The 23241-nt window shown below is 51.9% G+C and overlaps 1 protein-coding gene across 1 annotated transcript in view; it reads left to right on the forward strand.

Moving 5' to 3' along the window:
* IQSEC2 (IQ motif and Sec7 domain ArfGEF 2) overlaps positions 1–20387 on the forward strand; it is a 105110-nt gene extending 84723 nt beyond the window's left edge. The window contains exons 5-14 of the mRNA XM_031936600.1: positions 1410–2305; positions 3701–3862; positions 4347–4469; positions 6104–6270; positions 9766–9905; positions 11334–11459; positions 13961–14060; positions 14951–15112; positions 16762–16935; positions 18075–20387. Coding sequence (XP_031792460.1) covers positions 1410–2305; positions 3701–3862; positions 4347–4469; positions 6104–6270; positions 9766–9905; positions 11334–11459; positions 13961–14060; positions 14951–15112; positions 16762–16935; positions 18075–18088 — 2064 coding nt within the window. The 3' untranslated portion in view covers positions 18089–20387. The remainder of the gene's footprint in view (positions 1–1409; positions 2306–3700; positions 3863–4346; positions 4470–6103; positions 6271–9765; positions 9906–11333; positions 11460–13960; positions 14061–14950; positions 15113–16761; positions 16936–18074) is intronic.
* Positions 20388–23241: the final 2854 nt, after the last annotated feature.

Below are 23241 nucleotides of genomic sequence, written 5' to 3' on the forward strand. Positions count from 1 at the left end.
GCCTCAGCCTCCGGAGTAGCTGGGACTACAGGCGCCCGCCACCTCGCCCGGCTAGTTTTTTGTATTTTTTAGTTGAGACGGGGTTTCACCGGGTTAGCCAGGATGGTCTCGATCTCCTGACCTCGTGATCCGCCCGTCTCGGCCTCCCAAAGTGCTGGGATTACAGGCTTGAGCCACCGCGCCCGGCTGCAGTCTTTTTTTAAAATTTAAATAATTTTTTTTGGGCCGGGCATAGTAGCTCACTCCTGTAATCTCAGCACTTCGGGAGGCCAAGGCAGGCGGATCGCCTGAGGTCAGGAGTTTGAGACCAGCCTGTCCATCATGGCGAAACCCCGTCTCTACTAAAAATACAAAAATTGGCCAAACGTGGTGGTGCGCGCCTGTAATCCCTGCTACTGGGGAGGCTGAGGGAGGAGAATCGCTTGAACCTGGGAGTTGGAGGTTGCAGTGAGCTGAGATCATGCCACTGCACTCCACCCTGGGCGAGAGCGAGACTCTGTCTCAAAAAAACAAATACAAATTTTAGAGACAGGATCTCGCTCTGTTGCCAGGCTGGAGTGCAGTGGCATGATCATAGCTCACTGCAGTCTCAAACTCCTGGGCTCAAGTGATCCTCCTGCCTCACTCTCCTGAGTAACTGGGACTACAGGTGTGTGCCACCATACCCAGCTAATGTTTTTATTTTTTGTAGAGATAGAGTCTCGCCATGTTGCCCAGGCTTTTCTTGAACTCCTGGGCTCAAGGGATCCTCCCATCTTGGCCTCCCAAAGTGCTGGGATTACAGGCATGAGCCACCATGCCCAGCCTCTGCAGTCTTTTAAAACCTAATTTCAGAAGTGACATACATTCACTTCTGCCATATGCTGTTTGTCACACAGACTAACTCTGGTACAATGTGGTACCCTAAGGTGTGAATACCAGGAGGCAGGGATCATAAGCGGTCAGTTTAGGGTCTGGATACCACAGGGAAAGAGCATTACCAGCTGTGGTCCAGACGCTCAAGGTCAAATGTTACGGATTTCCTAAGAGAATTCCCACAGAGGAAGCTGGGATTTTGGTTTACCCTGGGGGATGGCAGAGGCAAGAATGTGGCTTGAATCAGGGAGGAGGTAGCATTTGGCTTGAGTCTAAATGGACACAAAGGAGGTATTGGGGTGTGAGCTGAGTGGGGGAACTCGTGGGCATTAGTCCCAGCTCCTGTGAGTTCACAATGGTTCCCTGGGAGTCATTTTATAGACCACAGAGAGCTTGTCAGGGCTGGGGGAGGGGAATCCACCCTCCTTGCTGACCTGCCAGGAACACCCCCTCTTTTCCCTTACCCACCCCCTCATTCCCACCTTCCACCATTCTTCCCTTTATCTTTCTTTCTTTTCTCTCCCTTTCCCTCCTCTCATCCCCCGCCTGCACAGGTAAAGTCTCTGGCTGAATCCATCGACGAAGCCCTGAACTGCCACCCGTCAGGGCCCATGTCTGAGGAGCCAGGGTCAGCCCAGCTGGAGAAGCGGGAGTCAAAGGAACAGCAAGAGGACAGCTCGGCCACATCCTTCAGTGACCTTCCCCTCTACCTGGATGACACAGTTCCCCAACAATCCCCTGAGCGACTGCCCAGCACAGAACCCCCACCCCAGGGCCGGCCCGAGTTCTGGGCGCCAGCCCCTCTCCCACCAGTTCCTCCACCAGTGCCATCAGGAACCCGGGAAGACGGTAGCCGTGAGGAAGGCACTCGCAGGGGTCCCGGGTGCTTGGAGTGCCGGGATTTCCGGCTGCGGGCCGCCCACCTTCCCCTGCTTACCATTGAGCCTCCTAGTGACAGCTCCGTGGACCTGAGTGACCGCTCAGATCGCGGCTCTGTCCACCGCCAGCTGGTGTATGAGGCTGATGGCTGCAGCCCCCATGGGACCCTGAAGCACAAGGGGCCACCAGGCAGGGCCCCGATCCCACACCGCCACTACCCAGCCCCTGAGGGCCCAGCCCCAGCCCCACCAGGGCCCCTGCCACCAGCCCCCAACAGTGGCACTGGGCCCAGTGGTGTGGCTGGGGGTCGGAGGTTGGGGAAGTGCGAGGCAGCAGGCGAGAACTCTGATGGTGGAGATAATGAGAGCCTGGAGAGCTCCAGCAATTCCAATGAGACCATCAACTGCAGCTCCGGCTCCTCTTCTCGGGACAGTCTAAGGGAGCCTCCGGCCACCGGCCTGTGCAAGCAGACTTACCAGCGGGAGACAAGGCACAGCTGGGACTCGCCAGCTTTCAACAATGATGTCGTCCAGAGGCGGCACTACCGAATTGGCCTCAACCTTTTCAACAAGTGCGTGCTCCCCGTTCTAGCCTGCTCGCCCTTTCCTACCCTGCCACGGGTACTGGAGTTCCTGGGACAGAACTCCACGCAGTGATCCCGGTTCTGCCATCCTTTCATTTTGTGGAACGGTATTTCTCCCCAGACATTCAGGGAAGAGGATTGGCAACAGGGTGGAAGAGTAGAGAGCCCCTTAACACACCTGGGCAGTCCTAGTACTGTCTCTGGCTGACTGTGCGATCTTGGGTGAGATGACCCCACTAAATGGATTCTGAACCTTGTCCTCCCCACCTTCCCTTTTTAGAGGGGAGGTGATATGGTGTAGAAAGAGCCCCAGCCTGGGAAACAGGAGATCTGGCTCCCGAGTGGGCCTTTGGCCAGACTTGCTGCCTAGCCCTGGGCAAGGTGCATTCCTCCCCTGGGCTTCTATTTTTCCACCTACCACTAGCAGAACGTGTATGTGAGGCATGTTGGGGGCAGGGTGGTGTGCTGGACCCTTCAGTGACTGTGACTAAGCTCTTTCTAGGTGCCTGGTCTTCTGCCAGGTGTTTAGGAGTGAGGTGGGAGTGTGACATTTGATTAGAAAATAATTGGAAAACATTAGATGTAATTAGAAAACATTAAATGTAATGTAAGGCATTACTTGAATGCCTTACATCTTTGTAGCTTATTAAACACTGCCACCTATATTTAATTCTTATAATAACTCAGCAAGGCAGGCAGTAGTGTTCCTGTTTTGTAGATAAGGAACCAAGGCTTGGAGAAGTAAAAGGAATTGTCCAAAGTCATACAACTGGGAAGTGATGGATCTGAGACTCCTGTGGCACCAGTCCCTTCTAAATTTTAACCTTGTGGGGTCCTAAGGTTCTGGGGTTCTGAGTATGGGATAACTGTGACCCAGATTTTGGCCCAGCTCCCTGGAAATCTAGGGAGCACCTTGTCTATAGAAATACTCGGAGGAAGTTGGTGAGACCTGCCTGCGTGGGATGTGGGATATGGAACAAAGTAGCCTCTTCACGTCTTCCCTACTCTGAGGGTCTGTGACTCACAGAGAAGGTGCTCAACCCTGCTCCTCGGTTCTTGCTGGGAATGTCAAAGCTCCTGGCGTAGAGCGGGCTCTCATTAGATACTGATTTTCTTTCAATTGTGGTGTAGGTCCAGTGAAGGGGGATGTTGGGTTGAAGATACCTTGGGATTTTGAAGCTCCTCGAAATGGGCAAGTGGCTTCTTCTCTCTGGGCCTCAGTTTTCTCATTTGCACCATGATGGGATTGGATCAAATTATGTATTTGACTTCGTTGGTCCTCTGAGGCCGGACTTAGTTGGGCCCAAAATGAGTTCAACAAATGAGACAGAGAGCACAGTTCCACGAGGATAGTCATCTCATCTACCTCCCCTCTTTCTGCAGGAAGCCAGAGAAGGGTATCCAGTATCTGATCGAGCGGGGCTTCCTGTCAGACACACCGGTGGGAGTGGCTCACTTCATCCTGGAGCGGAAAGGCCTCAGCCGGCAGATGATAGGGGAATTCCTAGGGAACCGGCAGAAGCAGTTCAACAGAGACGTGTTGGAGTGAGGACCCCAGGATGGGGCAGGCTGGGCCAGGGATTCCTGGAAAAGGACAGCAAGAGGGAGGAAGGGGACAGCCTGTCCCTTTAGCTCAGATAAGCTTTTCAAAACAGGATGAATAGACCTTCCTGCCCCCGTACCCTTCTGCCTCAAAGGGGTCTGATCTTGTTTGGCTGTATTCCTAAAGTCTTCTGTGTGGCCCTGGGCAAGACGTGCTCATCCTGTGGCCTGTTTTGGGCCTCAGTTTTCCCGTCTCTGAAATGAGTAGCTCGATGGAAAGGGCCTTTAGTGACCACATGCCTTGCCTCAATTTTCTGAGATGGATTTGATTTCAAACATTCTGTCCTCATGTGTACTTGCTCGGGCCACGGGTCCTGAATTTGGGAGTGTATCAGTGGGGATGTTGGTCCATTTGAGCAGGTCCCGGTGGGTCAGAGGTTTTCTGCAGAGGAATTGAAAGCACCACACCCCCTTCTTTGCTCCTTAGCTGTGTGGTGGATGAGATGGACTTCTCCTCCATGGATCTGGATGATGCACTCCGGAAGTTCCAGTCCCATATCCGGGTTCAGGGTGAGGCCCAGAAAGTGGAGCGACTCATCGAAGCCTTCAGGTGTGCCTGTCTCCCGCTTGTGAAGCTGCCCCTCCCTCCTGTGGGCATCAATGTAGTATGTGTTTACAAGTCACTTCTCTGAGCCTCATACTTTCTTCACCATAAAACAGAAATGGGCCGGGCGCGGTGGCTCAAGCCTGTAATCCCAGCACTTTGGGAGGCCGAGACGGGCGGATCACGAGGTCAGGAGATCGAGACCATCCTGGCTAACCCGGTGAAACCCCGTCTCTACTGAAAATACAAAAAACTAGCCGGGCGAGGTGGCGGGCGCCTGTAGTCTCAGCTACTCCGGAGGCTGAGGCAGGAGAATGGCGTGAACCCGGGAGGCGGAGCTTGCAGCGAGCCGCAACCCGCCCAGCGCACCCCCGCCCGGGCGACACAAACAGGCTCCGTCTCAAAAAAAAAAAAAAAAAAAAAAAAACAAAACAGAAATGACAAATCCTATCTTGCAAGACAATTGTGAGGATCAGAGGTAGTGCACGTAAAGTATCTAGCTCAGCCTCTGGGATATGCGCATTCGATAAGTGACAACAACATCAGCAATAACAGCTAACATTCACGGAGCACTTACTAGGTATCAGGTGCTGAGCTGAGCACTTTACACGATTATTTCACCGAATAATCACAACCACCCCATAAAGTAGGCACTTCTATTATTATTCCCATTTTACAGAGGAGAAATCAGAAGTTTAGAGAGGTTAAGTAACTTGCCCAGGGTCATACAGTGAATAAGTGGTAGAACCAGGATTTGAACTTGTGTGTGTCTAAGTCCATGATCCATCCATGCCCTTAACCATTTTACTCTACTATAAATGCTTTGGAGATCAGGTAGGCCGGAGTCTAAATCCTGGCTCTGCCACTTTAGGGTATTTAGAAGAGAAACAGGAGTTGCTGAGAACTTGTTTCCCACAATGGGGGAAGGATTTGCTTTGCAGTTAGAAATATCTGGGTTTATCATTCTCGGCAAACTATCGCAAGAACAGAAAACCAAACACCGCATGTTCTCACTCGTAGGTGGGAACTGAACAATGAGATCACTTGGACTCGGGAAGGGGAACATCACACACTGGGGCCTATCATGGGGAGGGGGGAGGGGGGAGGGGTTGCATTGGGAGTTATACCTGATGTAAATGACGAGTTGATGGGTGCTGACGAGTTGATGGGTGCAGCACACCAACATGGCACAAGTATACATATGTAACAAACCTGCACGCTATGCACATGTACCCTAGAACTTAAAGTATAATAATAATAACAAAAAAAAGAAAAAAAAAAGAAATATCTGGGTTTTCATCCTGGCTTCACCATTTACCAGCTCTGTTACCTTGGGCAAGTTACCTTGTCACTTTGAGTCTCAGTCGCTTCATCTTTAAAATGGGACTGCCAATAGCTACCTTGCAGGATTATGATAGGATTACATGAAACAATGTACATAAATCCCCTGGAAGAGCTCTGTAAAAGGTAGCGATTGTAATTTTTACATGCTGGTCTAGGGGAAGCTCTGAAGAGGACAGACCCAGAGATCAAGAAAGTATTTCTTGCAGGAAAGGGTTGCTGGTGTCAGACTGGGTGGGTGGTGGATAGGCAGAGATGGCTGCTTCCTGAGTCTGGCTTTGACCCCTCCTGCCCTGCAGCCAGCGGTACTGTGTCTGTAACCCAGCCCTCGTGCGCCAGTTCCGGAACCCAGACACCATCTTCATCCTTGCTTTTGCCATCATCCTCCTCAATACCGACATGTACAGTCCCAGCGTCAAGGCTGAACGAAAGATGAAACTAGATGACTTCATCAAGAACCTGAGAGGTGACTTCCTTATCAGCCTTTCCTGCCCTTCACCTGGGAAGGGAAAGTGGGGGTTAAGGTGGGGAAGGGTGCAGGAGATCCCATCTGTTCCTTGGAAATTAATTTGTGATGCTGTCACTTTCTGGCCTAGCTCGATGTTCCCAGGTTATTCACTTATTAATTCACTCAAATCGTCATTTGCCCATTGTACTGAGCTTCTACTGTGCACCAGGTTTCTAGGTCCTGGGGTTCAAGCAGTGAACACGATAGATTAAAGTCCTGACTCTTACAAGGCTTTATTCTGATTCATTCATTCAGTCATTCGCTTCTCCTTTCCTGACTCCCTCTTTCCCTCTCTTATTTATGCCCATGAGGACTCATTTAATTATTTTGCGTACCTTTTCCTCTATTCATGCATTCATTTATCACTCGACCAAACAACCAGCCAGCCAGTCAACACTTAGCACTTAGTGTGTGCCAAGCCCCACGATGGGTGCCAAGGACAATGGAGAGGACTCTGCCATACTCCCTGTTCTGAGAGAGCTCCCCGTGTGTGGGAGAGGCTGACTTGTAGCACCCAGATAACTAACATAAGACAGAAAGTGAACAGTGACATCAGAGAGGCCAAAAGTGCAGTCAGAGCTCAAAGGAGGAAGAGCCCACCTCTAGCTAGCTTCCCGGAGGAGGCGGTATTTTTATTTTAAGGTGGGTCTTGAAGGCATGGAGAAGGTGACACAATAGAGATAGAGGAGGGCTTACCTACCAGTGAGAATACCAAAGACGCAGAGGCAGGAACATTTATTTTCTTTAGGGAACAACTGAGGGCTGGGTACGGTGGCTCACACCTGTAATCCCAGCACTTTGTGAGGCTGAGGCAGGTGGATCACATGAGGCCAGGAGTTCCAGACCAGCCTGGCCAACATGGGGAAACCCCGTCGCTACTAAAAATACAAAAATTAGCAGGCATGTTGGTGCGTGCCTGTAATCCCAGCCACTCAGGAGGCTGAGGTAGGAGAATTACTTGAACCCGGGAGGCAGAGGTTGCAGTGAGCTAAGATTGCACCACTGCACTCCAGCCTGAGTGACAGAGCAAGACTGTCTTCAGAAAAAAAAAAAAGAAGAACAATTGAGATGAGGTCATTGATGGGTTGGGAAGGTCCCAATATATGAGGGTCCCAATATATGAGGTTCCAATATATGGAACCAATATATGAGGGCCTTGAATGCCAGATGAAAGGTGTCACCTTGCTCTTTTTGCTTATTCTACTGATGTCGAGCCCTCCCTATCACCAAAGAGCAGCCTACTAAAAATGGTACAGATGTTAAGATGATTTAAGCAGAAAAGAAAGAGGAAAATAGAGTCAAAGAAAAAAAGCAAACTGAAAACAAGACAAATTGGCTGCCCATTGGGTTTGTGCAACTGTGGCTGCTCTGGTAAGAAAGTCAGTGCGATATACAATGTTCCTTTAGCACCTGTCCAAGGAGGAGATGTGGCATTTCCAGGAAGAAAACATTTTCTCCTTTTTGTTTTCTGTTTTTTTGCTTTTTATTTTCAGAGACAGGGTCTCACTCTCTCACCCAGGCTGGAGTGCCGTGGTGCTAGCAGAGCTCACTACAGCCTTGAACTCCTGGGCTCAAGCGATCCTCCCACCTCAGCCTCCTGAGTAGCTGGGACTATAGGCGCGGGCCACCATGCCCAACTAATTTTTACATTTTTTGTAGAGACAGGGTCTTGCTATGTTGCCCAGGCTGGTCTCAAACTCCTTGCCTCAACTCGGCCTCCCAAAGTGCTGGGATTACAGGTGTGAGCCTCCACGTCCTGCCCAGAAAACATTTTCTCTAGTAGAGGATTTAGAGAGAAGAGTGAGTAGGTTTCACTCAGCAATCAGAAATGGAGAAGGATGGTGAAGATGGGAGGAGGGAGTTAGATCGGAGGCCATTTGGAGCTGTCTCCTATAATTTTGCCATCATTCATTCATCCATTCTTTTTCCCTCTGTCTCTCAATATATGTGTGTGTGTGTGTGTGTGTGTGTGTGTGTGTGTGTGTGTATCCTTTCCCCTCTAATTATTAAATAAAGAAGCAAATAAATGAAGGTAATACATACTTGTTTCAGAAATGTTGAAAGATTCAGAAAATTAGAAAATTTCTTTTTATCACCCAAAATTTGCCCCCTAGAGGCAATCATAGTTAATGTTTTGGTGCATTCTAATCTTTTCCCCCATGCATATGTAACTTTTTATATAGTTCAGATCATACTATACATGCAATTTGTCTTACTCTTTTCACATAATTTGCTACTGTAATTTTCTCAAGCTATCGAAATGTTTTTGTAAATGTCAAGTTTTTAATAGCTGTGCATTATTTTATTAAATGGATATACTATCCTTTACTTAACTGTTTCTCTATTGTTAAAATTTAGGTTGTTTCAAATTGTCCCCATAAGTAACACTTAGTGAGTATTCTTTTCATTTTATTTTTTTTTCGAGACAGGGTCTTGCTCTGTTGCCCAGGCTGGAGTGCAGTGGTGCAATCATGGTTGACTGCAACCTCCTCCTCCCAGGCTCAAGCTATTATCCCACTTCAGCCTCCCAAGTAGCTGGGACCACAGGTGTGTGCCACCACACCCAGCTAATTTTTGTATTTTTTGTAGAGATGGGATTTTGCCATGTTGCCCAGGTTGGCTCTTGAATTCCTGGGCTCGAGCGATCCACCTGCCTCAGCCTCCCAAAGTGCTGGGATTACACTACGCCTGTCCTAGCAATCTTTTTTTTTTTTTTTTTTAGACAGAATCTCAATCTTGTTGCTCAGGCTGGAGTGCAGTGGCCCGATCTTGGCTCACTACAGCCTCTGCCTCCCGGGGTCAAGCAATTCTGCCTCAGCCTCCCGAATAACTGGGACTACAGGCACATGCTGCCACGCCTGGCTAATTTTTTTGTATTTTTAGCAGAGATGAGGTTTCACCATGTTGGCCAGGATGGTCTTGATCTCCTGACCTCATGATCTGCCCGCCTCGGCCTCCCAAAGTGCTGGGATTACAGGTGTGAGCCACCATGCCTGGCCTGCACTAGCATTCTTGCACATATTTCTGAGTAGTTCCTTAAGGTAGATTCGTAGAAGAAGAATCACTGTGTACAAACATTTAGATTCTTGCCAAATCGCCTTCCAAAAGAGTTATGTTACCATACATGCCCACTTCCCTGCACTCTTCCTAGCACTGGATTTCATTTAAAATTATTTTTGCTAATTAGGAAGGCAAACAATAGTATCTGATTGTTTTAATTACAGTGTATTCTGAGTTGTTGCGAGAAAATTCCCCACCCCGGGGAAGATAGCAACTGGCTATTGTGTTGAAGGACATCCTCCCTGCCCCAATCCTGGCTAAGGGGCTGAGGATACCCACTGACCCTCAGTCCTGACTGTCATGGCCCGTGCCTGGGTGTGGGAGTTGTGGAGCATCCCTACCACCCAGTGCCCATAATTATGTGACATATCCCTGTGTTACTCCCTCCCCCAGGGGTTGACAATGGTGAAGACATCCCCCGAGACCTCCTGGTGGGCATCTACCAGCGCATCCAGGGGCGTGAACTGCGGACCAACGATGACCATGTGTCCCAGGTGCAGGCTGTGGAGCGCATGATTGTTGGAAAGAAACCAGTAAGTGCCTTGGAAGGCTGCAGAGGGGCCAGGGTTCAGGTCTGCCTCTGCCACTAAGTGCACCTCCTGAGTCACTGCACCTCCCTGAGCCCCAGGTGCCCTTTATCTGCAATACGGAGTGGGTGATAATGCAATCCTCAGAAGGCTGTGGTGCAGAGTGAATGCATCGAGCACATTCCAAGGCCCATAGTGGGTACTGTATAAATATTAACATCCTTTTCGCCTCTGGCTTTGCCTCTCCATCCTAAGTGAAGGGCCAAGCTGATGGTTATCAGAAAACCAAAGCAAGAACACACTTTAGGCCAGGGGCAGTGGCTTGTGCCTGTAATCCCAGCACTTTGGGAGGCCGAGGTGGGCGGATCACCTCAGGTCAGGAGTTCCAGACCAGCCTGGCTATCATCGCAAAACCCCGTCTCTACTAAAAATACAAAAATTAGCCGGGCGTGGTGGTGCGTGCCTGGAGTTCCAGTTACTCAGGAGGCTGAGGCAGGAGAATCGCTTGATCCCAGGAGGCGGAGGTTGCAGTGAGCTGAGATCGTGCCAACACACTCCAGCCTGGGTGACAGAGCAAGGCTCCGTCTGAAAAAAAGAAAAAAAAAAAAAGAACAGGCTTTAGCCAACAAACATTTGTGGATGCCTTTCCACTGAGCCCAGCATTTTACTGGGCACCAGAGTTGGTGCTGGGCATTCATATATATGAATCAGACGTGGTCTCTGTCCTTGGGGGCACTCACAGACCAGTTGGGGTGTGAGACAAAGACACATATAATACTTCTGCCTTACGGTCCAGTTTAGGAGAGGAGAAAGGAGAAAGAGGCCATTTTCAGCCTGGAGAAATCAGGGAAGGCTTCTTGGAAGAGATCATTTTGGGATTGATTTTTTTTTTTTTTTTTTTTTTTTTAGCGAGATGGAGTTTCACTCTGTCACTCAGGCAGGAGTGCAGTGGCATGATCTTGGCTCATTGCAACCTCCACCTCCTGGGTTCAAACGATTGTCCTGCCTCAGCCTACTGAGTACCTGGGATTGCAGGCGCCAACCATCACACCCAGCTAATTTTTGTGTTTTTAGTAGAGACAGGGTTTCGCCATGTTGGCCAGGCTGGTCTCGAACCCCTGACCTCAGGTGATCCGCTCACCTCGGCCTCCCAAAGTGCTGTGATTACAGGTGTGAGCCATCGTGCCTGGCTGGGATGGAAATTTGAAGGGGAGTTGAAATATGACCATGCAGAGCTGGACAAGAAAGACATTCCAGACAGAGGGGCAAAGGCAAGGTAGAAGAAAAGTTTAGGCCTTAGTTGCTGATACCCCTTGTGTCAGAGTGATACACATGTATGAGAGGTAAACTTTTTGCGGTTGAAACTTAAGGTGCCAGGAGGCCTGAAGCTGATGGGCTGGCCTTGCTGACACCTGTTTCTCCATGCCTGTCTAGGTCCTGTCTCTCCCTCACCGTCGACTGGTTTGCTGCTGCCAGCTCTACGAGGTGCCAGATCCAAACCGCCCCCAGAGGCTAGGGTTGCATCAGCGAGAGGTCTTCCTCTTCAATGATCTCCTTGTGGTATGAGCACTGTGGGGGAGGAGATGGGAGGGGGATAGTGAGGTTGACACCTGAGTCTGGTGTGAACCATGTTGATGTTGGTGTGTGGTGTGGTGTGTGGAGTGTCGCGGGCGAGGTGTTCTGCCATGCCATCTGCATGGTCTCAGGCAAGGCCCAGGCCTTCTCTGCCCCTCCTTTTCCTCACAGATTCATTTGGAGATAGTAACAGACGCACAGGGACAGAATATATGAGGAGCAAAGGGATGACAGACTTGCAACCTGGGAAGTGGTAGGAAATATCCTTGTCCACCTCAATAGCCCATAGGGTTGTGTGAAGAGGGGTGAACCTGTGACCCCCAGGTCAGTCTAGAAATCTTCAGTAATCAAGATGCTTGAAGTGGGCCGGGCACCATGGCTCACGCCTACAGTCCCAGAATTTTGGGAGGCCAAGGCAGTTTGAATCACTTGAGCCCAGGAGTTTTGAGACCAGCTTGGGCAACATGTCGAAACCCTGTCTCCACAAAAAATACGAAAATTAGCCGGGCATGGTGGTGCGTACCTGTAGTCCCAGCTACTTGGGAGGCTGAGTCAGGAGGATCACTTGAGCCCGGGAGGCAGAGGTTGCAGTGTGCTGTGATTGCACTACTGCATTCCAACCTGGACAACAGAGCCAGACCCTGTCTCAAAAAATTAAATAAATAAATAAATACATAAATAATAAAAACAAAATTTGAAAAAGATGCTTGGGCCAGGCACGGTGGCTCATGCCTATAATCCCAACACTTTAGGAGGCCGAGGCGGGTGGATCACCTGAGGTCAGGAGTTCGAGACCAGCCTGGCCAACATGGAGAAACCTTGTCTCTACTAAAAATATAAAAAATTAGCTGGGCACAGTGGTTCATGCCTGTAGTCCCAGCTACTGGGGAGGCTGAGGCAGGAGAATCGCTTGAACCCAGGAAGCGGAGGTTGCAGTGAGCTGAGATCTCTCCATTGCACTCCAGCCTGGGCGACAAGCGAAACTCTGTCTAAAAAAAAAAAAAAGAAAACAAAAAGATGCTTGAAGTGATCCTTAAAACTGAGCTCATTACAAATAGAGATGTTTGTCTTTTAGGGGTGGAACTCTTAGGACTTTGCTGGTTGGAAGGGACTTTCGGGGTCCAGCTTCCTAGATGGCCCACTGGACGTATGACTGCAGGGACAGAAAGCCGCCTTCCTCTAAGGCAGCCAGTTGCCTCGTTAGGCAGCTCTGACTGCTAGAATCTGTCTGCCTGTGGGTTTCTTCCAACCATCTGCACTTAACCTTTGGCATCACAAAGAACAAGTGTTGTCCTTCTGCTCCGAGACAACTCTCCAGAGATTTGAGGACAGTGATCCTGTTCCCACTGTGGTCTCTCCTTTAGAGCAGGGTTTCTCGGTCTCATCACTGTTGGTATTTGGGGCTGGATAATTCTTTGCAGGGACTGTCCTGTGCAATGTAGGATGTTTAGCAGCACCCTGGTCTCTACCTATTAGGTGCTAGTAGCAACCCTTCAACCAAAAATGTCTCCAGATATTGCTCCATGTCCTCTGGGGGCAATAGCACCCCCCAGTTGAGGATTGCTGCTTTAGCTGAAGTATTTCCATGCTCCCTCTGAGCCTTAGTTTCCTCCTCTGTGAAATGGAGCTAACCCCTACCTCACAGGGTTGTTACGAGGATGAAATGAAATAAGAGGTTATATGTGGAATCTGCCTTACCCCAAGGAGTACCTGGCCCACACAGTCAATGTGTAGACATCCCTCAGGTACTGAAACTGGTGTGTGTCCAGCTGTATGCTAGGCACTGGGTATGCCAGAATGAATCAGAATTAGTCCCTGTTCTCAGGGAGCTCACAGCCCAAAGGACCTAAAAAAGTGCTTTGTGTCATTGTGCCATCCTGAAACCAAAACATTTCCTTTTATGAGCCACTTGCAGACCGCCTGAGGTGTTTGCAACCTGTGTTAGTTGACTCCAGAGTGCCCAAGTACTCGACAAAGACGTCGGGTTGTTGAGAGGAAGACTTGTTAACTCTCTACATGGGTTCAGCAGAGATTGCCATTAAGTGCAGGCTCTGGTGAGGCCCAGTGACAGAACCCGACAACCAAACTCCTGCCTTCCAGCAGGGGGTGATCACACACTCAGAGGACTAGCATAGCGCCTGACAAGGGAAAGGTACTGAATCATCATTCTGGAGCTCAGAAAAGGGGTTTACAAATCTCTATGGGATGTTGGAGCAGGCTTCCTGGAGGGAGCAGGATTCAGTTAGTTCCTGGAAACGTGGTAAATGTCTGTGGTGCGTGGTCATTACATCAGGAACTTGCGTTTTCTTCCATGTCTCCCATTCTGTCCCTCAAGCTTCCATTCTCCCCAGCTTGTGGGCATGTGTATTTGTGTGTGTATGTCCGTTAATGGGGTGGGAGGGGAGGGTGGTTACCAGAAACAGGTGCCACGTGGAAATTCCCCACCCAAAACGCTGCCTCTTGTCTTTTTCCCACTCCTGCCAAAGGTCACCAAAATTTTCCAGAAGAAGAAGATCTTGGTGACGTACAGTTTCCGTCAGTCTTTCCCCCTCGTGGAAATGCACATGCAGCTCTTCCAGAATTCATGTGAGTCCCTTCTTGGATCCCAGCTCCCGAGAGTCTATGTCATGGCCCCCATGCTCACCTGTCATCTATACCAGCTCCAGTTTTTGGAGTCCCTTACAACCAGGCTAAGGGTCTCCAAAGCACCTATTTGGTCCCAGGATGAGGGGCAGGCCAGGGTGGAGTATGACTCGGGTCTAGCCCCTGGTTAGCTCATAGTCTTGCAGAGAACCACAGTGCATGTGTTCTCTGGTGGGCCACAGAGATGGGGATCATGCTGTGCTCTGAAGGATGAACCAGGAGGAGCTTTGTTTCATGGTATTCTGGGCAGCAGTAGCAATGTGAGTTGAGGCAGAGGTGAGAAGGAAAGGGTTTCAAGACAGCAGTGCAGAGCTGTATGCCTTTACATCCTGCAGTACAGGGAGTAAGGGGGCCACAGCTACCAGGAGTTTGAGGGCTCTGGGGCAAAGGGGAGCTGCTAAACATGCTCAAATGGAGAAGAGGCATGATCAGAGTTAGACAGTAGAAAAATTATTTCATGGGCTAGGTGTGGTGGCTCACACCTGTAATTCCAGCACTTTGGGAGGCCAAGGCAGGAGGACTGCTTGAGCCCAGGAATTCGAGACCAACCTGGGCAATACAGTGAGACCCCATCTCTACTGAAAATAAAAAAATTATCTGCACATATGGTGCGTGCCCATGGTCCCAGCTACTCAGGAGGCTTGAGGCAGAAGGATCACTTGAGCCCAGGAGTTTAAGGCCGCAGTGAGCCATGATGACACCACTGCACTCCAGCCTGGGTGACAGAGAGATGTTATATCAGGAAAAAAAGAACAGAAAAGAAAAATTATTTTATGTATGAGCCACCTTGCACCAATCCCAACAGAAGTGCCCAGTCTCCCCTTTCTCCACAGATTACCAGTTTGGGATCAAGTTGCTGTCTGCAGTACCTGGTGGGGAGCGAAAAGTCCTCATCATCTTCAATGCCCCCAGCCTCCAGGACCGGCTGCGCTTTACATCCGACCTGCGCGAATCCATTGCGGAGGTGCAGGAGATGGAGAAATACCGTGTGGAGTGTGAGTAGCCCAGCCACATCTCCTCCCCCATCTCCTGAAACAGTGCCCTGCAGAAATCAAGAATCCTATCCTCTGAGAATCTCAGAGTTGAGGGTTAGCTTGTCCAACCTTCCCATGCTCATTTCAAGAATTCTTCAGCCTCTGCTTGAATACCTTCAGTGACAAGGGGCTCATTACCTCCCAGCCCCATTATTATCCCGAACTCTAATTATGAGCCAACTATTCCTTATAGTGAAAGGTATCAGGGAGAAGAATCAGAGTATTGGAGGTAGGACTGTAGTTTTAGATTCCAGGTATGCTATTCATTATCTGGGTGAACTGGAGCTAATTGCCTAACCCGCCTAGCCCCAGTTTCTTCCTACACGAATTTGGGGTAATGAAGTCTCCTTCACGGAGTCAAGGAGATGAAATGAGACAAGGTAGCCGAAATGTCCCGACACATCTTAGGCATTCAAAAAATCTATATTCCGTGTCCCACCGTCTCTCCTCCTCTGCCCACATATCAATTCCTGAGCTGAGTCCCAGTGGCCTATCCTCTCCAGGGGTCACACCAAGTCACTTTGATCATATATATATATATAATGGAAAATAGTGATTACATCTCATTCCTCCCGATGCCCTCCAAGTTTTCTCTTCTCCAGGCTAAGCAGTCACAGTTAAGTAACATGGTGTTAAAGAGAAAGAGGCAGGCAGACAGAAAGAGAGACACGAGGCGGCGGACAGCTCCTTGGTGAGGCCTTCACAGCTCCAGGGCCACTCTACTCCTCAGCGAGGCAGGGATAGAAATTTCAGTTCACCAGATCCTTTGAGACCCTGGGAAAATCCTGAGAGAGGGATTAGCAGCCCAAGACGAGGGGAGGCCAGTAGACATGTTTCTATGAGCTCTGTGGGGAGGTGGGGCTGTAAGGAGGCCGGAAGCACCCAAACTCTGGAATCAGGCAGACCTGCTTCCAGAATGTCGGCTCCGCCATTTCCAGCTGTATGACCCTGGGCAAGCTCTAAGACTTCTTGGATTCTCAGTTTCCTCCTCTGCACAATGTGGATGCTAATACTGACCTCAGAACTGTTGTGAGGATTGACAGAGATCAAGTATGTGTAGCGCCCAGCATACTGCCTGGCACTTAATAGAGGATTTGATTCCTGTTAATTTCCTGCTCCTGCCCTTCCAGGAGCCCTTCTGCTCCGGAGCAAGGTATCTGAGAACTGACTGAACTCTGGAAAGATTGTCCTTTGCCATAGGCTAGAAGGGCCTTCCCGTCCTTACTGTGAACCATCTGCCATGAAGCTCTTTCTTGAAGGGCAGGGGTGCTTTGGGAGACCTGACTGCAAGAGGGCATGGGAGGGGAGAAGTCATAAGGGTGAAAGGAAGGGAAAGGGAACAGGGAGAGCAGGCACCAAGAGGGATGAAGGGAAGGCTGAGCGGGAAGGGAGGCTGCAAGACGGGAGCTGGGCACTAAGGGTACTTCGGTGATGGAGCTGCAGTGTTGGGGGAGACAAGGGCTGGTCGTCCAAGGGGCAAAACGGGAAGCCTGGGGACAGAGGGAGGGAGGAGGGAGGAGGAGGAAGGAGGACGGAGGGCTAGGGTCAGTCAGACGGGCTCTCACTCCTGTTCCTGACCTTTGCTCCCTGTCTCCCCGACTGCCACCCAGCGGAGCTGGAGAAGCAGAAAGGTATGATGCGGCCTAACGCCTCACAGCCTGGAGGGGCCAAGGACTCAGTGAATGGGACGATGGCCCGCAGTAGCCTGGAGGACACTTACGGGGCAGGCGATGGGCTCAAACGGGGCGCACTCAGCAGTTCCCTGCGAGACCTCTCTGATGCAGGTAAGCCCTCTGGGCCCCTGCCCTGGCTGGGGAGACACGGGACCAGGTGTCCTCTTTGCCTCCTGTCACTGGCCACCAGCCTTCCCTCCACCTGCCACACACACACGCACCCTGCCTTCACCCAGAGTCCTGGGCGCTGCGCCACAGGGGGCCTGGGAGCCAGGTCAGAGCAGGGGGAGCCCAGCGTTTGGGCCAGGGAACGTGAAGTGGGGCCACAGTCTCGGTGCCTCTCTCTTGCTGCTCCACCTCTCCTCGTCTTCTCCCTCTTCTGTCTCTCCTGTACCTGCAGTCCTCCTTCTCCATCTTTCCCTCCTCTCTCTCCTCCTTCTCCACCTCTCCTCCTCCCCACGTCCCCCTCTTCAATGGGGGAAAGGGATAATGGGGTGTCTGTCCCCGGGAGGGGCCCAGGCCTGGTGCCCAGCTCTGGAGCCCAGCAGGGTAGGGAGGGGGGGTTGCTGCTCTGACGCTGGGCTCCTTGCTTGTGGGTGCAGGGAAGCGGGGGCGGCGTAACAGCGTGGGATCGCTGGACAGCACCATCGAAGTAAGTGCCAGCTCCTGCCCCACTCGTCCTCTGCATGAGCCCTGCCCCGGCCATGGAGACCCCAGAGGAGGAGGGGACCTGTTGCTCCCCCCTTCCCTGCTGAGAACCGTGCGGCTGCCTCTCCCAGCCAACCACTCTCTCCGTCTGTCCTCAACTCTGTCTGTCCTCATTCTGCCTGTCTCTCAGCCTGTCTTCCACTCTCCCGTGCCCCCTTTCAACCCCAGGGCCGACGGCGAGTAGGGATGCCCTCGGAGTTGGGCCACAAGAAGCTCTTACCTCCAAGTCCTACTCTTTGACCCCGGGCGAGTCACTCTGCCTCTCCGGGCCTAACCTTTTCCCTGCCTGCAAAATGGGGATGAGGAGGAGGTACTGCTAATTGCTCCTCTCCCAGCTGAGGCTCAGATGAGATAGTGGATGTGACAGCCGAGCTTTGCAAGCTGGGGAGCTCCACATATGAGTACAGGACTGTGATTTGGTTTTTATTACAACTTGGGGTTCGCTATCTCCCCAGCTCCAGCCCTCAGGGACAGGGGTGGAATTTAGGGCTGGGGGTTTAGGGCATCTAGCCTGGCCTGACTTCCCCCCTCCCCCCTTCCAGGGGTCTGTTATTAGCAGTCCACGCCCTCACCAGAGGATGCCACCTCCGCCCCCACCCCCGCCGCCAGAGGAGTACAAGAGCCAGAGGCCCGTCTCCAACTCCTCATCCTTCCTGGGCTCCCTATTTGGAAGCAAGCGGGGCAAGGGGCCCTTCCAGATGCCACCACCGCCAACAGGCCAGGCCTCTGCCTCCTCTTCATCTGCTTCTTCCACGCACCACCACCACCACCACCATCACCACGGCCACAGCCACGGTGGCCTGGGGGTGCTGCCTGATGGGCAGTCCAAGCTCCAGGCCCTGCATGCCCAGTATTGCCAAGGACCAGGCCCTGCCCCGCCACCCCACCCCCCCCCCCCGCAGCCCTCTCTTGCCCCACCTCCCCAGCAGCCCCCACCCTTGCCCCAGCTAGGCTCCATTCCACCGCCTCCCGCCTCAGCCCCACCTGTGGGGCCACATCGCCACTTCCACGCCCATGGCCCAGTCCCAGGGCCCCAACACTATACCTTGGGCCGGCCAGGCAGGGCACCCAGACGGGGGGCTGGAGGACACCCTCAGTTTGCTCCACATGGCCGCCACCCCCTGCACCAGCCCACGTCCCCACTGCCCCTGTACAGTCCTGCTCCCCAGCACCCTCCAGCCCACAAACAGGGCCCTAAGCACTTCATCTTCAGCCACCACCCACAGATGATGCCAGCGGCAGGCGCGGCTGGGGGCCCTGGATCCCGGCCACCCGGGGGCTCCTACTCCCACCCCCACCACCCCCAGTCACCATTGTCACCCCACTCACCCATCCCGCCCCACCCCTCCTACCCACCCCTTCCCCCACCCTCCCCCCACACCCCGCACTCACCCCTTCCGCCCACCTCCCCCCATGGCCCGCTGCACGCCTCTGGGCCCCCTGGCACAGCCAACCCCCCCAGTGCAAACCCCAAGGCCAAGCCAAGCCGGATCAGCACCGTGGTCTGATGAATGGAGAGAGTGAGCTGGGGAACAGGAAAGTCTGGGGAACCACAGGAGAGGGACCTTACACCCTCTTTGCTTCCTCGGTTTTTTCAAAAACATATATACACATAGCAACGTCCTCCTCCCCATGTCCTCCCTGCCTTGGGACCCGCCCCCTCACCCCCAGCAGTTGCCATGGGGTTTCCTTCCAGATTCGAGGATCCTTGCCACTTGAAGCCTGGACTCAGGGTGCTCCAGCGCTGGGGAGTGGTGAGGGCCTTCCAGAGATCCTCGTTCTCTTTCTCCTGTCTTCTTCTTCCCCACTTTTCCCTGGAGGTCTAGCTCTGTGGCCTCAGACCTCTGGGCCTACGTGAGCTCCCTGTCAGCTCTGGCTGGCGGAGAAGGGCAGGTGTCCAAAGCTGTGGAGGTGAAGGCTTCCTCGGGGCTCCTCTGGCCGTGTGGGGCTAGGAGAGCGCTCTGTAGAGTTGTGGCCAAACCTCAGCTGGCTTGGCCCCCTCTCTCTGACCTCAGGGCCCGGCCACACACTTCCATGTGTCTTCTTGCCTGCTGGAGGACACGGACCGTCGATTCACTCGGTGGGTGGGACCCTGCTTATGTTGGCCCCACGTGGGGCAGTGCTTCCTCTCTCGAGCCAGTCTATGCCCTTTCTCCAGTAGGCCCCAGCCCAGACCTCTTTGGCTTCAGGAACTTGCCTCGCCCTGCAATGTTCTTATCCTGATCAAAGTCCAGACAGGTTTTGGGGGGGCTCAGGTCTGGGATGAGAAGGGCACTGCCCTCCCTCACCCATATTGCATGCCCCCCCCCATTCCCTTACACCTACCCCACCTACAACTGAAGACAATGCACTTTACAGATATCGCCCACACACACCTCGCTGGGGCAGGGCACCCAGCATCAGCCCTGGGGAGAGAGGCTCCCAAAGGGCCACCATGAGCCCAAGATGTCCTTCCTGAGGCAGAGATTGAAGCCATCAGAGCTGGGGTTGGGAGCCAGAATGCCTGAGTCCTTCTGTCCATCAGAATCTCCGCTGCCTCTCCAGCCCTTTTGCAGCCCTGTTTATTTATTATAAATATATTTTTTACAAGCCCCAGCTCCTCTTCTTGCCCCGCATATCCAGCTCCTCACTCAGCTCCTGTCCCCCTCTCCCCTCTCCACCATGGGCTGCAGTACAGACAGACAGAGGAACCCTGGCTGTACAAAGGGCCAGGGCCACTGGAGCTTGGGGGGGAGGGGGGAGGGTGACAGTGGGAGGGGCTGTATGGAGAGGAGCTGGGGTTCAGGCATTGTCTTTTTTCCTCCTTGTACATAAGAATGTATATTTGATGCCTCATAAAAGACCTCGTGCTCACCTCCTGCCTCTGCCTCCTACTTCTGCGCCCCTTCCCCACTGTGGAGCCCGTGGAGAGAGGCCTTAGCCCAGGAAGGTGATGCACTAATGTTAGAAATTCAGGCACCTGGGTGGATGAGATGCTTTGCTTGGAGGGAGGTGGGAGTGAGGGAGGTTTTTCTATCTCATTTCATGCACAGTTTGCGTGACAGAGTGGCAAGAGTATGGGCTTTGGAGTTGATCCAGTTCGCATCCTGGGGTTTTCATTTCCTAGGCATGTGAATTTGGGAGAGTCACCCTCTCTGAGTCTCCATTTCCTCAGTGTAAAACTTGGGGTGATAAGCCGTTGCCACATGGAGATATGATGATTCCCAGGAGTAATGGATGCCAAGGAACCAGGATAGAGCTGAGCGAGTTAGTTCCCTTCTCTTCCTTTCATAGGATGGATGCTTCCTTCCACTCTTGGGGCATCTCCTCTCACCCTGGATGTGGCTGGCCTGGCCTGGCCTGGCTTGGGAGCTTCTCCCTCATCCCCACAATGGCTGGCCACATTTCTATCCTTGAGGGTGGGAGAGTGATTTGGAAGGCACAGGGCTAGATACATTTTAAGAGCTCTGCATATGTACTTGGGATGTTAGATAACAAAGAGCTGGACTCCCTTTCATTTACAGAGAAGGGGACAGGCTGAGAGAAGGGAAGAGTCTCTCCCGAGGCCACTCGGCAAGTCAGGACGGGGTTTCCTGACTTCTAGCCCCAGGGCCCTTTCCAGTCCCCCCAAACCTCTTCCCTCTGAAACGGACATGTTTCTAGCATCACTGATTATGTCCTGGATCTTAGCCTAGCGCAGGAGAAGTGGGGTTGAGCCATGGTTCTTGGTTAAAGTCAGCAGGGTCCCCAGAAGCAGCATTCAGTCACTATTTTTGCTGCCTTCCTAGAATCTGGAATGGCCTCTAAAAAGGGAATGGTTTGGATGGCCTCGCTCTTAGCAGCTCAGACCAATTCTTTGTTTTCTTCCTTGTATGCATGTTTAAAGGTGTCCCAGGTAAGACAACTAGCAAAAGCAGCAGCTAGGGCCACCTACACATTTGATGCTGCCTTATGGACCACACGTGAGGGTTTGAAGAGCTTAGACCCACAAGGTCCTGAATCAAGTCCAATCAACATTTTTTAGTTTTCTTCCCTGCTGGACCAAGCTGCACGATCGTTTCCCTACCTTCAGCTTGATTCTGGTCGCATTTTTCCAAAGCTCAGCTTTTAGCACTCAAATCCTGGCTCAGTGACCTGCCTGTGCTGCATTTGGCAAGTCACCTAGCCCTTCAGAGCCTGGCTTTCCACCTGTGAGATGGGGATAATAACCTTGCAGGACAGTTAACAGATGCATGTGAAGTGCCTACCTCATGGCCAGACACACAGTAAGTCACCTACAGAGACCACTTATCTTGACATGGGAGGTGTTCCACAAGGTGGCCCAGCCAATCTCTGTGGTCCTAACTCTCATTCCTCACCCACACATTGGCCATCCACTTACTGTTCCCCAAAAATACCTCTGTGTACTTTCCGAACTCAGCATTTTACTTGTGCCTTTCCCCCCTGCCACGATACTCCCCCCAACATCCCTGATGAAGGTTTTCCCAACCCTTGCAAGATGGGCTTGAAGAACCCATCCTTCGCAAAATGTGCCCTTCATCACATTCTCTGAGATCCTTCCCCACCATACCTTAAGTGGCTTGGGAGTGACACTGGTCTGAATCATCTCCATCCAGAGCATTGCCCCATATAGTGCCTGGCACGGCACAGATGGCACTAAAGTTTTGTTGATCGAATGAATGAACGAACGGTTCTTTCTAAGTCTCAGAGTTAGGTATCTTTGCGTTGGCTGATTTACTGATTGATGCAACCTGTGTACCAAGTTTCCGGGGGGGGGGGGGGGGGCCCTCTGGGAGCTCCTCATGCTTCCTTCAACTGTTTCCTAAATTCTCCTCCTCCAGTCTTCATTGCAGTCCCAGTGCTGGGCTGTCCGTGCTCCTCACCCCCTCCACCCCTCCAGAAATGCACTGTCCAGACTGTGGAGGGGTAGTTCATCTCCTCACTTCCCCATTTCTCTGAGGACCTGAAGACAGCAAGCCCACTGACTATTCTTATATCAAAGGTGCTGCTGCCAATCTCTCTGGGGATGCAGATGGGGAGAGACAACACATAACAAAGAACAGAATTGCTTGAACCTGCCAGGCGGAGGTTGCAGTGAGCCGAGCGAGATCGCGCCAATGCACTCCAGCCTGGGTGACAGAGGGAGACTCTGTCTCAAAAACCAACCAACCAACCAACCAACCAACAAACACAAAGGACAAAGGTTCTAGAATCTCAGAGTTCTTATGTTTGTTCTCCAGTGCTGTCCAATAAGGTCTGTCTGTGATAAGCAAAATGTCCCATACCTGTGCTGTTCAATACAGTAACCACTAGCCACATGTAGCTACTGAGCACTCAAAATGTGGCTAGTGCAACTGAGGAACTGCACTTTTCATTTTATTAAATTTAAATGTAAATAAATAAGCACATGTGGGTAAGTGGCTACCACGTCAGACAGTGTAGGACAAGAGTTTCAGGAGTGGACAGACAGCCTGCTGGGGATAATGTGAAGATGATAAAGTAAGTACAGGCCCAGAAGGAAGCCCTGGGTGTGTGGGAACACAGAGGAGGGGAAAACCCAACTTGGGGTGTGTGGGTGGGGTCGGGCACCGTTTTCTGGAGCCGCCCCTTTTAGTGGCGTAGTCTTGAAGGGTGAGTAGGACTTAGCCTGACAGAGAAGGGCATTTGTTAGAGGGAGCAGCGCATGAAAAGGCCTGGAGGTGTGAGCGAATGCAATGTGTTAGTAGCACA

This window comes from Piliocolobus tephrosceles, chromosome 12 (genome assembly GCF_002776525.5).
Source record: "Piliocolobus tephrosceles isolate RC106 chromosome 12, ASM277652v3, whole genome shotgun sequence".
Taxonomy (NCBI): domain Eukaryota; kingdom Metazoa; phylum Chordata; class Mammalia; order Primates; family Cercopithecidae; genus Piliocolobus; species Piliocolobus tephrosceles.